The sequence below is a fragment of the Vicugna pacos genome, chromosome X (assembly GCF_048564905.1).
Source record: "Vicugna pacos chromosome X, VicPac4, whole genome shotgun sequence".
In the NCBI taxonomy this organism is placed as follows: domain Eukaryota; kingdom Metazoa; phylum Chordata; class Mammalia; order Artiodactyla; family Camelidae; genus Vicugna; species Vicugna pacos.
The window spans coordinates 14,340,864-14,358,749 of NC_133023.1; the positions used below are offsets into that span (position 1 = coordinate 14,340,864).

The 17,886-nt window shown below is 39.5% G+C and overlaps 1 protein-coding gene across 1 annotated transcript in view; it reads right to left on the bottom strand.

Annotated features, from left to right (window-relative positions):
* The window catches only part of MAP3K15 (mitogen-activated protein kinase kinase kinase 15), a 131,699-nt gene that overhangs the window by 55,571 nt on the left and 58,242 nt on the right, over positions 1-17,886 (bottom strand). The window contains 2 exon segments of the mRNA XM_072956714.1: positions 1,872-1,944; positions 1,947-2,041. Coding sequence (XP_072812815.1) covers positions 1,872-1,944; positions 1,947-2,041 — 168 coding nt within the window.

A 17,886-nucleotide genomic window follows, 5' to 3' on the forward strand; every position in this document is an offset into this window, starting at 1 on the left:
GATATCACTTATATGTAGGATCTAAAAAAATGACACAAATGAACTTCTTTACAAAACAGAAACAAACTCACAGACATAGAAAACAAACTTATGGTTGCCAGGGAGAAAAGGGGTAGAGGGATAAATTGAGAGTTTGGGATTTGCAGATATTAACTACTATATATAAAAAAGATAAACAATAAGGTCCTACTGTATAGCACAGAGAACTATACTTAATATAATAACCTTTAATGAAAAATATATAAAAATGTATATATATGTATAAATGAATCACTATGCTGTATACCAGAAATTAACACAACATTGTAAATCTACTATACTTCAATAAAAAAATTTTTAATTGATACTGGACCAGTGATACCAAGAGCTCTTCATAGAAACAGATAACGTAGGCTGTTGGCTCTACCTTCAAAACATATCTAGTTTCTGACATCTCATCATTTTCATCACTACTACCTTGGTTCAAGCCACCATCAGCTCTTCTCTGAATTTCTGCAGTAGTCTCCTAACTGTTTCCTGCTTCTGCCCTTGTCCACACGGTAGATTATTTAATAGCCACAAATTCTTCCCATCCCACTATACACACGCCTTTGTCATGTCTCCGACCCATAGGTGGCATCTATTTCTCCACCCCTTTGAATATGGGTTGGCTGAGTGATTTGCTTTGACCAAGAACATGTGGCAGAACTGAGCTCATTTCAGTTCCTGGGCCTTAAGAGACTTCGTGCTTCTACCTTCACTCTCTTAGAATGCTGCCTACCAGGATTAGAACCACATGCTAGAGAATGGAGGCTCACCACCAACAGTCAAACATGTGTGAGGCCATCTTGGACCTTCCAAGCCTACTGACTCTCCAGCTGACTGCAACTTGAGGAGTGAGTCCAGCACTTGAGGATTAGAACCAGCAGAGTAACTGCCTGGGCAATCCACAGAATCATGAGAAATCATAAATTATTGTTTTAAGCCACTAAGTTTTGGAGATGCTTGTTATGCAGCAAATGATAGCTGATATATCCCCTAAAATGTATTCTTTGCATAACAGTGAGTGTACTCTGGTTAAAAGGTATGTCAGATCTTGTCACGCCTCTGCTCAGAACACTCCGGCATTCTATCATCTCATTCAGAAGAAAAGGGTCTTCTTCTCTCCCATTTCCTGCCACTCCCCCACTTGCTCCTGCCTCACCATCCTTGGGCATGCTCAGCACACTTCCTCCTCAGGGTCTTTGCCCTTGCTGTCCCCTCCCGCTGGAACACAGTTCCAAGGCTCATTCCCTCACCATCTTTACATGTTTATTCCTCTTCACTGACTATCCTATATAAAATTGCAAACAACTCCTCCAAACCCTCCTTTCCCTCGTACCTGCTTAACTTTTCCCCAAGGTCCTCACCATCAGCTGACATCCTATATATTTTACTGTATTTGTTGGTCTTACTTCCCTTACCAGCAATGCAAGGTCCTTGAGGGCATGGATTCGTATCTGTTGTGTCTTTATCCCCACTGCCTAGAAAAGTTTTTGGCATACAGTAAACCCTCAATAAACACTTGTTGAATAAATGAATAAGCAGGAATGAACATCTCACTGAGAAGATGATGCCCTGACAGTAGTGGAACAAGGTTCTAGAAGGAGTAGATGGAAGGTGTGTGCTGAGCCTCCTTGCTCCTATAAATGAGTAAACTTGCGGGAAGAATGTCACCAGTAGAAAACCCTGTTTCTAATGATTTCCTTTGGGAAAAAGGAATCTGGAAATTCCCAAACCACATTTATGGCATTTTTTCATTGCCAGCACACAGGCAGACATAGGGAAAAGACCTGGATCTTTAGCTTCTGGAATTCTATTCTTTGCAGAGCTGATTAGAGCTGAGGGCTTACCTCTCAATGGCGCTGTCGCGGCTGGCATCATCTTGGCAGTCTGAATCCAAGAAGATGTCCTTGTAGATCCTCTGCACAGGCAGAACATGCTGGGAGCTGAGTGGTCACAGCTCTGCAGAACCTGGAGCATGACCTGCAGAGCCGTCTCATGATCGCCTGTGCTGTTTCTCCTGACAAGTTCATGTCATAAGATGACAAATGTTTTAATCAAGACACAGGAGTATACATGCATTCATTCTCTGAATGAGAATGCCACTGATACTAGGAATTATTGTTAATTTTTAGGTATGATAATATAATCATGATTATCTATTATAAAAGTCTCCTTAATCTTTAGGGACACATACTGAAATATCCATTGAAATGGCTATCTTTGCTTTATAATAAACCCAGCATTGGGGTATGGTGGAGTGGGTGGCAGTGAGTGAGAAACAAAACTGGCCTGTGATGATAATTATTGAAGTGGATAAGGGGTAAATAAGGGGGTTCGTTATATTATTCCCTACTTTTCAATATATTTGAAATTTATATAATAAAAAAAGGACAAAGTACTCATCCTGACTCTTCTGGAATCTATAATATAGAAATACTTATATAGATATTCAAGAATTTTTGAATAAATGTTTATTATGGCATTGTTTATAATAGTGAAAAACTGAAGATGATCCACATGTCCACTAACAGAAGAGTGGTAAAATATATTTTGCAACAACCGAACTATGGAATATCATGCACCTCTTAGGGCCAAATCCACACAGAATTATACAGAAGAACATCCATAAAGTTCATGGGAAAAAACTGAGGAACTAAATGAATAGCAGGACCCCATTCTTTGCATTAAATACTATTTACATATATGTTTATGTGCGGAGACAAAAGTCTGGAAGGACACACATTAAATTGTTCAAAAATTCATTGCTGAGATTTGTACAAGGTGTTCCTGTGTATATTTTACTAATAACCACTCTAACAAAGGAATAAAGAGATTTTAAAAAATTTCTTGGTAATCTGACAACAGGCTCTTTCATGCTTTCTTTCCTGAGGACCTGTACCTCAAAAGACTACTGCATCATCCAAGAAGACAAATTAGTACCTAAAACAGCCTTTCTCAAGGGTTCTGCTAGAGAATTAAGCCCTAGAGAAAATTATTTGATTATTCAAGTGACTATTTTCTCCATTCTCCCAAGGATGGTACATGACCATCCCATTCCGGATGTCTGACAGAGTTCATTCAGTTGATACAATGAATGCCTTAGGACATTAGGGCTTAATTCTGTAGTGGAACCCAACCTGGACTGAAAAGGACTAATCTAGACACTTGGCATCCTTCTGGAAGCCTGCAATAATTAAGCCTCTATTTCAACTCAGACCTTTTCTATTTTCTACCTTGGTCTTGTTCTAATACATTTGATTCTTCTTCTCTTTGTCCATAGAATCCAATTTTACCAGCCTGCTGACCAGATCTTTTGATGAACAGCTCACCCATGATATTCTTTAATTTTTAAGAGCCAAAAAATACCAACTCAACTCAAAATTTACTAAAGCATTTAAATAATGTCTTGAGTCTGTGGTGAGAAAATGAAAAAGATAAAAACTTTAATGAGGTACAAAATTTCTACATCTGTTATGAGCCAACTTTTGAGGTGTGAAATATTCAGGATTTGGAAAAGAATGTACTTAACTCTTTTAAGTGCTTAATTATTGATATGAGTTCAGGTTTGGTTGGTTTTCTTTAGACCAACTGCATCAAGATTTCCCTTGAATTTTTTCATTAACTTGAAACGAACCCTTGTTACTCAAAACAAAAGGTCTTTTGAGGATAAACAAAACAAAAAAATCAAACATTTGCAAACAGTGAAAAGCAAAGGGATTTTCAGCTTAAAAGCCACTTTAAGACAGGTGCTAAATGGCTAATCCCTTTAGTGGTTAATAATCAGTTTTCAGATCGGCTTATCATTTTCAGATCCCAAAGTATCCAAGAACAAGCCTACAGATACATACTCCTGTGCTTAATCAGTCCAGCCACAGTCATTTCCGACAATAAACCCATTTCACAATTTAGGAGAGGAGGTTAACTAAGACAGTGGGGTCTCAACCTTGGCTGCATACTATAATTACCTGGGAAGCTTTACAAACCTTGGTGTCCAGGCTGTACCTCTCAGACCAATTAAATCAATCTCTGGAGAAGAGATCCAGGCATCAGTGTTTCTTATCCTGGACATTCTAATTCAGTAGGTCTGTATCATTGCTAAATCCACTGATCAATTCTCAGCCCTTGTCTTATCTGACCTACCAGTAGCATTAGACAGTTGAGCACTCCCTCCTCCTTGGATCACCTTCTATATTTGGCTTGCAGGGTACCACACTTTCCTGATTCTTCTTCTACTTCAGCCTAATTCTCTGGTTCCTATTCATCTCTCCGATCTTTTAATACTGGAGTTTCCCCAGGCACAACGCTTGGACTTTCCCTCTTCATATCCCTTGGTGATATCATCCAATGTCATGAGTTTTTCAAACTATCTATATTCTGATGACTCCCTGATTTCTATCTCCAGCCAAGAGCTCTCCCCTAAACTCTAAACTTACATATCCAACTACTTTCTCAGCATCTCACTTGCATGCCTAATACCTCAAACTTAACATATCCAAAATGAAACTCATGATTGTCCCATCAAACCTGTTCTCACAATCTTTTTCATCTTATTTAATAATGGCTGGTCCATTCTTCCTGTTATTCAAGTCAGAAACTTTGGCATCGTGCTTGATTCCTCTAACGCCCTTTATTCAGCCAACAAATTCTGTTGACTTTTATTTCAAACCATATCCAAAATTGGCCTACTCCTCATGACTTCTACAATGACCACCATGGTCCAAGTCACCATCATTTTCTGCTTCTACTCTCACCCCTCTACAATCTATTTTCAAGAGAGCAGTCAAAATGATCCTGCTAAACTCTTAAGTCAGATCATATCACTCCACTACTCAAAGCTCTCCATACAAATCATCTGATAAGAGGTTAACATCCAAAATATATAGAAAACTCATACAACTCAAGAGCAAAACAAAAAACAAAAACTGATTAAAAAATGGGCAGAGGATCTAATAAACATTCCAGAGAAGGCATATGTATGGCCAACAGACACATGAAAAGATGGTCAATATCATTAATCATCAGGGAAATGCAGAAACAATGAGATATTACCTCACACCTGTTAGAAGGGCTATCATCGAAAAGACAAGAGATAACAAGTATTAGTGAGGATGTGGAGAAAAGGGAACTCTTGTGCACTGTTGATGGGAATGTAAATTGGTACAGCCATTATGGAAAACAGCGTGGAGGGTCCTCAAAAAATTAAAAATAAAACTCCTATGATCCAGTAGTTCCACTTATGGGCATTTATATAAAGGAAATGAAAATACTGAGAAAGATATCTGCACCTTCACGTTCACTGCAGCACTATGTACAATAGCCAAGACATGGAAGCCACCTAAGTGTTCACTGATAGATGAATGGATAAAGAAACTATGAAAAAATATACATATATACATACATACACAATGGACTATTACTCAACCTATAAAAAAGAAAGGAATCTTGCCATTTGAATAACATGAATGAACCTTGAGGGCATTATGCTTGGTGAAGTAAGTCAGACAGAGAAAGACAAATACCGTATAATCTCACTTATATGTGGAATCTAAAAACAAAAACAAAATATAGATACAGAGGACAGACTGTAGTGGGTAGGAGGTGGGCAAAATAGGTGAAGGGGGTCAAGAGTACAAACTTCTAGTTATAAAATAAGTAAGTCTTGGAGATGTAATGTACAGTGTGATGACTGTAATAACACCATGTCGTATACTTAAAAATTGCTGACAGATCTTTAAAGTTCTCATCACAAGAAAAAAAATTTTTTTTAACTATGTGAGGTGATGTATGTCAACTACACATTGTAGTGATCATTTCACAATATATACATATACTGAATCAATATATTGTACACTTGAAACTAATATAATGTTATGTGTCAATTACATCTTAAAAAAAACCCCCAAACAATACCTCTTCAGTAGCTCCCATCTACATCAAACGTCAATTCTCTTATAATGCCCTGCAAGGTTCTACAAGATCTGGTTCCCAGTTGTTTCTCCAACCTCATTTCTTACCATCCACTCACCCCCATATCACCTATTCTGCTCCAGCTGCACAAACCTCCACGCTGTTTCACATGCCGATCCCTCTGCCTGGAATGTTCTTCCCCCATACGTTTCCATGGTATGTTCCCTCATCCGTTTTTAATCTTTTTTCCAAGTTATTCTCTAGTAACTGAGGTCTTCTCTGAGCACTCAACTTACAATTGCAACCTCCCTGTCCCACTAGCCTTCCCTATCACCCTAACCTGCTTTAATAATTTTACTTATTTTTGATTGTCTCTTCCCGTTTGAGAATGTAAGCTCCAAGAGGGAGGGATTTTGTCATCTGGTCTATTTACTGCAGTGCCCCAGTGTTTAGAACTGGATCTGACACATAGTAGGTGCTCAAAAAAATGTCTGTTGAATGAGTGACAAACCGAGCAGGACTAAATACTGACATGGAAAGATCTCCAAACATCAATTGCTAAGTGAACAAAGGAAATAACAGAACATCTCCTGTATGGTCTTGAGATGCAGTATGACATAGTTTAATAGTATGTAAATGCACACAAAACTCTCTGAAAAGACATACACCAAATTGACAAGAGACATTACTTCTGGAATAGGAACAGGATGAGTGATTAGAATTATAAGGGATAACTGCTTTAATTTTTTTCAATTTTTCACAAGAACATATGGACATATCCATATATTATTTATGCAATAAAAATGCATAGACTGAAAACCCAATACTGGACTGGGAATCATGTAGAGCTAGATATTGGTGAGTTTCATACCATTTCCTACCCATTTGAATTTGAAGCAAGTTACTCTCCCCATCTATGCCTCAGTTCTTCACCTGAAAAGTAGGTTTGACTTTGCTTACCTCACAAGGGTACTGTGAACTACAGATCTGCCAGAGCACGGGTGTGACACCAGCCGTCCTGCCTTCCTGCCCATCTGTTCTACACTGTATGTCTATGAGAGAAAGTTCATAGGGACGGAGACAGAGTTCCAAAAAACCTTACTTCTAAGCCAGCCCTGAGAATTAACAAACAAAGCATCTCATTAGACTACTGTCCTTTCTAGAGAAAACTTTTCCTTAGGTTGCCCATCAAAAACCTTTGAAAAGACCTTCTGCTTCCAATCAGGATGTAGGAGAATGTGAAAGGCCTTTGACTCCTGTGGTAACAATAAAATCCTAGACAGTATAAAAATTATACTGAATAGAGGGAAGAACATCCTTGATTAAATGAATTCCAGAGAAAAATGAACCTTTCAGAGGTGAACAGAGAGCCGTGATAACTTCCATAGTTGGGTGCCTGGTCTAGGTACGGATGAATGGAAAGTTTCACAGAGAAACTTTGTAAGGACAAGGAGAAAATCAGCCAAGCCTTGAACAATATTATGGACTGATGGGATAGAATGGGATCTGGAAGGGTCCCCAAGCAAACACAGATTACGTAGCCTAACAATTCTCCTGCCTCACACCCATCCCCTGAATTTTGCCAAGAAAATCACAGTGAAGGAAAAATCCAAAGGTAGAAAGATATCACAGCATTATCACAACATTCAGATCCTGGGGCCCGGCAAAAATGGAATCCAAAGATATCAGAAACGGCAGCCCAGAACCTTCTCTGCTCAAATATCGACAAGATCAAAAAGGCAGCAGCGGGGCAAGGGGTTGGGGTTTGAGCTAATCACAAATGAACTGAATCTGCTACTGGATTAGCAGACAGCAACTTTAAAACAACTATTATACATTGTTCCTATAAATGTAATGTACGTGTATGTGTGAAGAGAGAAGGTAGTTTGCGATAAAAATGGAAACTCAAAAAACAAATGAATGGAAGTCCTAGAGCTGAAAAATTCAAAAATATAAAAAATCACTGAATGGGTATAATGTCAGATGTGGACACTACAAAAGAAAGGATCAGTGAACTGAAATACAGGTCAATCGAAATTATCCAAATGCGGTTGGCTGGTGGGGGAAAGTGACCAAGAAAAAACAAAGGAGAACCTTTGTGGATAAAACATTCTATATCTTGATTGTGGTGGTAGTTACATAGGTATATTAATTTGGCCAAAGTCATAAAATTGTGCACTTCAAATGGGTGCGTTTTGTTCTATGTAAGTTAGACCTTAATAAAGTTCACTTAAAAATATATATAGACACCGTGTAGTGTTTCTGAAAGTTGTGTCCTTTGGGCCAATCATTGGTCTATTTGCCTTCAGTACATTCCTCTTTCCCTTGCTTTGCTCTGTATCACAGCGGAGTTGACTCCTCTAGGCTTGTTCTCAGGCTCCCAGTTGAGCTGATTATAGGCAATGAGCAGCCAGTTGGAGGCACTGGTGGATGAGTTACCAGAGGAGGGGAAGAAGGAAGAAAGCAGAGTAATGTTTCTCTCTTTTTTTGTGTTTTGTCTGGTGGTTTTAGCAACCAGCTGCATCTCTTCTTTAAACCTAACTCCCAACAGGCTGGCTCACAATACTGGTTCTGGTAATATCATCTCTTTTCTGTGTCTATTCAGCCAAGGGAGAGATGGTAGCTTCTTCCCGCTGATGCTAATTTCTGAGCTGCCTCAGTTCCCTGTTTGCCTTTGCAGTCTTTTACCACCTTGTAATCAGTTTCCTGTATTAAACTTCCTCTATTTTAAATACTTAGTGTGGTTTATGTTTCTTGATCGGATAGTGACAGATATACAACTGCTACAAGACAGCAGGTGCCCTACTCCTGCCAGATGCCTTAAATTTACATAAGGAGAAGGGACAGTTAGAGGCATCCTGTGTTTTAGTGTGAGCAGTGTCCAGAGCCAAAGAAACACACAAACCAGAAAGGTTGCTTTCCTGCTCTACAAATAGGACCTAGTTTTGTATCAAGGCAGAACCAGTATTAAATCACCCAACTCTTGCTCCCATCATCCCAACCATTCTCAGTCTCCTGGGATCATAGAATCTGTGAAGACTGAATCCTACACTGGGCTGGTGGGCCCTGATGAGCTGGGCATCTCTCAGGCCAGCTTTCCCATTTTCACAAAGGCAACAGGAGCTGAAGACTATCCCTGCCTGAATTCTTGGTTCTGCTCTCTGATACACTCCCAGGGATCTCCACCCAGATGGATCCAGTTAAATTCTATTCCTTATTTGCAAGTTGGAGCAGAGACTAGGATGTGTCCACTAAATCATATCTACTTTTTTTCCCCTGAGCACTCAGCCAAATCGTATTTGCCAACTTCCCTTGCAGTTAGATTGGACCACGAGACCGGATTTTGGATAGTGAAATGTGCTAAGAAGTAACAAACATCAGTTCCTGACCAGACTCAAACATATCTCCCTGGTACAGTCAAAAAGTGGAAATGATCCAACTGTCCATCAACTGATGAATGAATAAATAAAATGTGGTATAAGAGTATAGTGGAATATTAGTCAGTCATAAAAAGGAATGAAGTACTGACACCTGCTACAATATGGATGAACCTTGAAAACATTTTGCTCAGTGAAAGAAGCCAGTCACAAGAGATCGCATAAGATTTTGTTTGTATGACACGTCCAGAACAGGCAAACCCATTAAGACAGAAAACAGATCAGTGGTTTCCTAGGGCTGGGGAGTGAGGTGGGGTTATAGGGAGTAACTGCTAATGGATTGCCAAAATAGATTAGTGGTAGTTTAGGGCTGGAGAGAGAGGTTAGGGGAAAATGGGGTGGGGTAGGGGTGGTGACTGGTAACAGGTTCAGGGTTTTGGAGGGAGAGATGAAAATCTTCTAAAATTGATTATTGTGATGGTTATGCAACTCTGAGAATGTATTACAAACCACTGACTTGTACATTTTAAATGGGTGAACTGTATGGTATGTGAATTATATCTCAATAAAGCAGTTACAAAACACACAAAACATCCCTGGAAATATACCATGGTCTCCCTTGTCATTTGTCTGAAAGGAGATCTGAGGAAGTAAGAGAGGACAGAGCCTGAAAATGGAAAGACTCGATCATCCAGTAATCACCTAGAGAAGAGACTGCCCAATCAGAATACACCCACATTGGAACACTGCATAAGTGAAAATAAACTTTCATTATGTTAAGTCACTGAAATCATGATGCCATTTGTTATAGCAGTTATCGTAATACACAAGTGAACAACACTAAGGCACAAATTTCCTTGGTGAAAAAGATCAACTCTCCTCTGAGTCTGTTGAATCTTGTTTAACAGACACCTGGAATCCCACACTAGGATGACTTCCATCGCCACAGCCTCTGACCTAGCCTATGCAGCCCTACATTTTTTTGAATTCCATGCTTTGGGCCCTGCCCTCCGTTACCTTTGAATGATAGTATTACCAGTAATTGTGTTTTTATATTTATCTGTATACAATGAATATGGATGACTCAGCTGTCTCTGCTTTTATGCATATAAAGAAAAATGCAATAGATTCGCTTTCTACTACCAAACCTTTATTCAGATACTCATTGTACGGATCTCTTCCAACTGTATAGCACAGTTTGATCATTTAGTCTTTTATTCATTCATTCATTCAATAAATACTCACTGAGCACCTACTGTGTGGCATGGGGCAGACAATGGCCTAGTATACCATGGCCCCTTCTCCCCTCAGGCTCACAGTCTAGTGGGAGGGATGATAAATATAAAATAAGTAAGCATAGAAATGTGAGCACTATGAAGGAAAAGAGCAAATGCTATAAGAATAAGTAAGAGAAGGGACATGGTTTTTAGATGTGGTATTCTTTGCAATATCAACCTCTCTCAGAAAGGGATATTTAAACTAGATCTTGAAGTGCCATTTGTGACAATATGGATGGACCTAGAGGGTATTATGATAAGTGAAATAAGTCAGAGAAAGACAAATACTGTATGATTTCACTTGTATGTGGAATCTAAAAAACAAATGAACAAATATAAGAAAATATAGACTCACAGATAGAATAAACAGTGGTTTCCAGAGGGGAGGGAGGAGTTAGGGGTATGAGTGAAATAGCTGAGGGAAATTAAGAGGTACAAACTTCCAGTTACAAAATAAATGAGTCATGGGGATAAAATGTACTGCATGGGGCATACAGTCAATTATGTAATCTCTTTGAACAGTGACAGATGGTAACTAGATAGACTTACCATGGTGATCAATTTGTAACGTATAGAAGTACTGAATCACTATGCTGTGCACCTGGAACTAACAGTGTTGTAGGTCAATTATACTTCAACTTAAAAAATACAGAGACATTGGGAGGAAATGCATCAAAATACTAATGATGGTTATCTCTGGGGGGCTAGGGATTATAGGTGATTACTCTTCTTTATGCTTTCATGTATTTTTAGTTATCTGCAATGAACATGTACTGCTTGTAAAACTGGAAAGAAAACAAATGTAAAAAGTAAAAAGATCAAATGTCAATAAAACAAACAAGACTCTGAAGGATGGTCAGGTTACAAGGAGCATTCCAGACAGGAAACTTCTGCAAACACCCACAGGGGAGAACAGGCTGCTGCTCTTAAGAGCGGAAGGCAGATGAGGGTGGCTAAAGAGCAGTGAACTAGGAGGAGCAGGATGGGAGGCAAAGCAGGGCCAGGTTTCTCAATCAAGGGACTCCTACCCAGAAGAACTGAGGAGTTGTTCATTAAAGTTTCACATTTTACTCCAAATGGCTTTCCAAATCCTATCTCTTCGCAAGAAACCTTCCTCAAATACCATCACTGAAGATGACATAACACTGATGGTTGAGATTCTCTGCTGGGAAACAGAAGGGCAATTAACATTTATCCAGCATCTCCTATGTGCCAGGCACTGTGCAGTAGTTTTTTACTTACGATATTCTTATTTAATTATTAAAACCATCCCATTAATTCCCATTATCCTCATTTCTTCCACAGCAGTCCAGTCCATGGTTTTGTGGGCTATCAATAGCAGAATGGTTTTCAAATATTTCTCAAACCACCCCAAAGTTAAATGTTCTCTGGACAACCAACTCCTGGTCAGTTAAGAGCTACAGGCTACTATTTGGCTAAATGACAAGTAGTTTTTCTCATTTACTTTAAAGAGCCATACTTTCTATAGACTAAGCCAGTAAATCACTTCACACCTGCTATGTTGCCTCTTCTGCAGTCTTTTTTCCCCCAGGGGGTACAACATGATGATTTAATATACATGTACATTGTGAAACAATTACCACAGTTAAGTTAGTTAACACATCCATCACCTCACATAGTTACTTTTTTGTGTGGTGAGAACACTTAAGATCTACTCTCTTAGCAACTTTCAAGTATACAATACAGTATTATTAACTGTGTAGTCATCATACATTACATCCCCAGAACTCATTCCTGACTAAAGTTTGTACCCTTTGATCAACATCTCCCCATTTTCTCTATCCACCACCCCTGGCAATCACCATTCTACTCTCTGGTTCTGTAAGCTTGAAAGTTTTAGATTCCACATATAAGTGAGATCATACAATATTTGTCTTCCTGTGCTTGGCTTATTTTACTTAGCATCATGTCCTCCAGGTACATCCATGTTTTTGCAAATGGCAGGCTTTCCTTCTTTTTATAGTTGAATAATATTTCATTGCAATATATACATATATATCATATATATATACATATTATATATATATACACACACACACACACACATTTTCTGTTGCCATTCATCTGTTGACCAACACTTACGTTGTTTCCACATCTTGGCTACTGTGAATAATGCTGCAATCAACAGGGGAGTGCAGATCTCTCTTTGAGTTACTAATTTCATTTCTATTGAATACATACCCAGAAGCGGGGTTGCCAGATCATATAGTAGTTCTACTTTTAATTTTTTTAAAAACCTCCATACTGTTTTTCATAATGGCTGAACCAATTTACAACCCCACCAACAGCGCACAAGGGTTCCCTTTCTCCATACTGACCAATACTTGTTATCTTTCTTCTTTTTTATAATAGTTATCCTAATAGATGTGAGGTGGTATCTCATTATGGTTTTGACTTGTTCTTCCCTGATGATTAGTGATATTGAGCACCTTTTCATATATCTCTTGGCCATCTGTATGTCTTCTTTGGAAAAACATCTATTCAGGTCCTCTGCCCATTTTTTATCGGATTTTTTTTTCTGTTGAGTTGCATGAGTTTCTTATATATTTCAGAGATTAACCTCTTATCACACAGATAGCTTGCAAATATTTTCTCCCATTCTGTAGGTTTCCTTTTCATTTTGTTGATTGGTTCCTTTGCTGTACAGAGGCATTTTAGTTTGACGTAGTCCCACTTATTTATTTTTGCTTTTGTGCCTGTGCTTTTGATGTCATAGTCAAAAAAAAATCAGTGTCAAGGCTAATGTCAAGGAATTTTTCCCTGTGTTTTCTTCTAAAAGTTTTATGGTTTCAGGTCTTTGATGTAAGTCTATAATCCATTTCAAGTTAATTTTTGCATATGGTGTAAGAGTCCAATTTTACTCCTTTGCAGGTGAATATCCAGTTTTGCCAACACAATTTATTGAAGAGACTATCTTTTCTCCAATAGGTATTCCTGGCCCCCTGTCAAAGATTAACTGACTAGGTATGTGTGGATTTCTCTCTGAGCTCTCTATTCTGTTCCACTGGTCTGTGTGTCTATATCATTATGCCAGTATCATACCATTTTGATCACAACAGCTTTGCAAAACATACAGTTTAAAATCAGAAAGTATGATATAGTTTTGTTCCTTCTGAAGATTACTTTGCCTATTTAGGGGTCTTTTGTCTTACACAAATTTTAGGATTGTTTTTTCTATTTCTGTGGAAAATGCAATTGGAATTTTGATAGAGATTCTCTAATCTTTTTATATCACACTAGGCAGCCTCCCCATTTGACTTAAGAAATGAAAGGTGGGGATAAATGGAGGAGGAACCGAACTTTTGGAATTTAATTTTATTATTTATTTTTAGTGGAGGTACTGGGGATTGAACCCAGGACTTCGTGCATGTTAAGCATGCACTGGAAATGAATTTTTATTAACAGCCTTCTAGCTGCCAGGCGCTGTGCAGGCCATTTGCATATGGTGTATCTCATTTAATCCTCACCACAGGCATCTCCATTCTGGTTTACAGATAAGCAAACTCAGGTTTAATCAGTTTAATTACCTTGTCAATATCATATTGCTGTTAAGTGATTCAAACATCAAAGCATATGCTCTTTACCCACCCCACAATGACTCCCTATAAAGCAGTGGTCTCAAGCAAGGCTGATTTTGTCCCTAGGGAACAGTTGGCAATGTCTGGAGATACCTCTGGTTGCCACACAACTTGGGGGGCGGTGCTACTGGCATCTAGTGTGGAGAGACTGGGACTTTGCTAAACTTCCTACAATACATCAGACAGCCTCCAAAACAGAGAATTATGCAGTTCCAGGTATCAACAGTACAAAATTGAGCAATGTGCTATAAAGTAATACACTGAGTTTTACCAAACATAATATTCTTTTTTCTACAAATATCTACATTCTAACAAACCCTATCCCATTCAAAATCATCACCTCAAAGGACCAGATATTTATCCCAACAATGTTCTTATGCTAACAACACTTCTACTAACATTTCTTTATGAAATTCCTTCCTTTTAAATATCTTCTTTGGTGGCAAATCTCTATTTTCCTAGTAGTTTTGATAATTGGAAATGGTCAAAAATTCTCAAACTTGGTAAAAATATGGGTCATCAAGCTACACAGTAATCATCACAGCCATAGCTGAGCACCTGCTTCACTCCAGAAGAACCTCTGTCAATACTTACTACCTGGTAGACGTTAGTGTCCCATTTTACAGATGAGGAATCTAAGGCTTCAGGAAATTTAATGGCTTGACTATATGCCATGCCACTTAGGTATAAAAGCAGGAGGCGGGGAGGTATAGCTCAAGTAGTACAGCGCATGCTTAGCATACACAAGGTCCTGGGTTCAATCCCCAGTACCTCCTCTAAAAATAAAATAAGTAAGTAAACCTAATTACCACCCACCCCCCCACACAGAAAAATACAGGAGCAGGAATTCAAACCCAAATCTGTTTGCCTTCAAAGCCCACAGCAATGATACTGATTTCCTATGCACCCTGTTAACTGCTGTACGAGCCAGCTCTGAAGAAAAAAAATCGGCCCCCTCCCAGTGATACGATGATACTCTGAATAACGGCAACATCGTCGAAATAAAGCAGAGTACCGCAGCACAATTGGTTCGAAGAGAACAAGTTACTTGTCTGGGTTCAAGTATGTAATGCGCACTCGTGGCTACATTTTGAGATCACCGGTTAACTTTAGTCACCGCTAACCAGCTCTCTCCTCCTTGAGCACAAAGCCCTTCCACTGGCACACAAGTAAGTCAGTAAATGAAGGAAGGGCAAAAGAGAGGGAAGCGAAGCAGGAAACTGACGGAACAGGAAGATAACACAGACTCCAGGAGGCCAGCCGGAGGAATTAGGACACTGGGAGCGGTAAGTTCTCCAGATATTTATTTTTCAAAAGGTAAATCTGTATTATTGGCAAGGCCACTGCTCAGAAGCTCATGGGTTGGTCCATTTCTCAGGGAAAAAAATGCAACTGGTCTTCTGGTAGAAAAAGTATATATTATAAAAGTGGCTACTGTCTAACGCTCTTGTCATATATGAAAAAGCAAGACGTATAAAAGCATGGCCCTACAATTCCAAGAGGCCCATGGCTTATTGTGGTTGTCCGTCAGGCAAAGAAAATATAAGCTAAAGCTTTCTGGGAAGTTTCTTTGATGAGGCCATGATATTATTACACTAGTGTATGTAGAGCATTGTGCTAAAATTAGGGAGTTCTGGTCCCAGATCACTTATTGACCAGCTGTTTCATTTTAGGCCCTTCCCTTTCCTTCTTTCTTCCTCCTCTCTAAATGATTTAGACTAGATGGCTCCCTATAAGGTCACAGATTTTGTGCTTCTCTTCACTGCCAGGAAAACAATCACCACAAATATGCATTCTTCTTTTGCAGCATGGTTTTAGGAACCTGGAGACAAACGCACTATAAAAGTAGGGTGATATCATTTTCCTACTCTTTGCAAACATGTAATAAAAAATGGCTCTTCACATGAACATACAAATGAATACAGTGAGATCGCACAGTGAACAGAAACAAAAGAAAAAGAAAAGGAGGCTGGTGGTTACTGCAGAGACAACAAGCGCACACCGTCCCTCCACCTGAGCAATGACCTGGCTGGGGAGCCCAGAGGCCGCGGATGAGGTGACTGCTGTAGATTCGGGAACAAGCCTGCAGCCCCTCTGACATGGGCTGGATTCAGTAACATTCATCTAATTTCCACTCCGCCCCCGATACACACATTTCTAGGGCCCGCGGAGTATCTTCCTCTCCCCATCACTCCCCTTAACTTATTTATAGAGCGACACATCAGCTGTTCCAATAAACACATCACGCATTCAGTTTCCCCTGCACTTGCTGAGTAATTTAGTGAGCTCAGTTTTGCCAGGGTTGGCGGTCTGGACCTGAAGATGCAGGCAGTAGAATATGAGCACACTCCTACTTTGCGACAGGTGAGTTTTGCTGTTTTTAAATCTAGGACTTTGATCCTGTTATTCTATTCTTCCAGACCATGCCTCCGCCTGCTGCGTGAACTGGTCAGCATCTTCCAGCTGCATGAGCATACCTAGTAAAGCCCTGTCTGTAAAAGCAACATCAAATAAAAAATGTTCATTCCATGCCATTGGAAGGCAAGAAATTTCACCACTAAAGGAAACCTGAAGTAGCTTTGAACGGGCTTCTGAATTCAGAGAAGGGAAAGCTATCAGGAAAAGACTCAGCTCAAGGCAGCTTCCCTAATACAGGGAGTCCTTGTCAGCTGAGGGTCTGATCATTTGTTATTGCCAATCTTCAGTAACATTTACGGCCATGATTTGCTCCACTTCCTGGGAGTTAAACGCCAATTCTAATGCAGGAAAATTCATTATCTGTCCATCACTATATTGCTCTTTATAGGCACATGGTGATCTCCGTCGGCTTTCTCAGAAATGCACCTAATGCCAAATCCTACTGCGGCTACACTGACAGCTGGCCAAGTTATCCCTAGAGCGAAGACATGAAATCCAGGATCTGACTGCATGTATAAATGAAGCAAACATTGCCACGCTACAGGAAATCCCTCAGTGGTTCGAGAAAATAAGGTTCTTGGCATTGAGGAGCCAGCCTGGCCTCAAAATGTATTTGTGGTGATTATCTTCCTGGCAGTGAAGAGAACCACCGTCTAACAGAGGACCATCGGACCAGAAGGAAAAGACCCATCATCAGAGAGAAAGGGGGCTCTCTGGGGAACAATCCCAGCCATTCTGCTTCCAAATGGGAAACACATATCATCCGGGGATCACTTCATCCTGCCACACCCACTTCTCTTAGATACTGACTCTTCATTTCAAAACACATTTCATTCTTTTATTACTTTGAGTGGATGGTAATCAGATTATCTCATTCTGTTTGACAACAGTTACCTCTCCTTGGTCTGGGAAAAGACTTGGTGGTGAGTCATTTAAATGGCTTTCTTTTTTTTAATCTAACAAACTATTTTTTAAAATAGCATTAGTGTGCCAGGCATTCTTCTAGAAACTTCACCAGTGATAACTCATTTTATCCTTGAGTCAAGGATCAATCAAGTATAATTAAGTACAAATAAAAGCTGAACCCACTCCTCTGGAGGAACAGAGTTACAGGACTTTTTTTTCAGGCTTAAGGAAGATGCCCTTCCCAACACTCCTTGCCCTGGGATGCTGAGTTTAAGGACGACTGTGGAGAGATGAGGCACATTTTCACAGAGACCATGAAGCCTCCCCTCAAAAAGGAATCAAAATCCTGACCACCACAGTTTGTCAGTGTCTAGTACA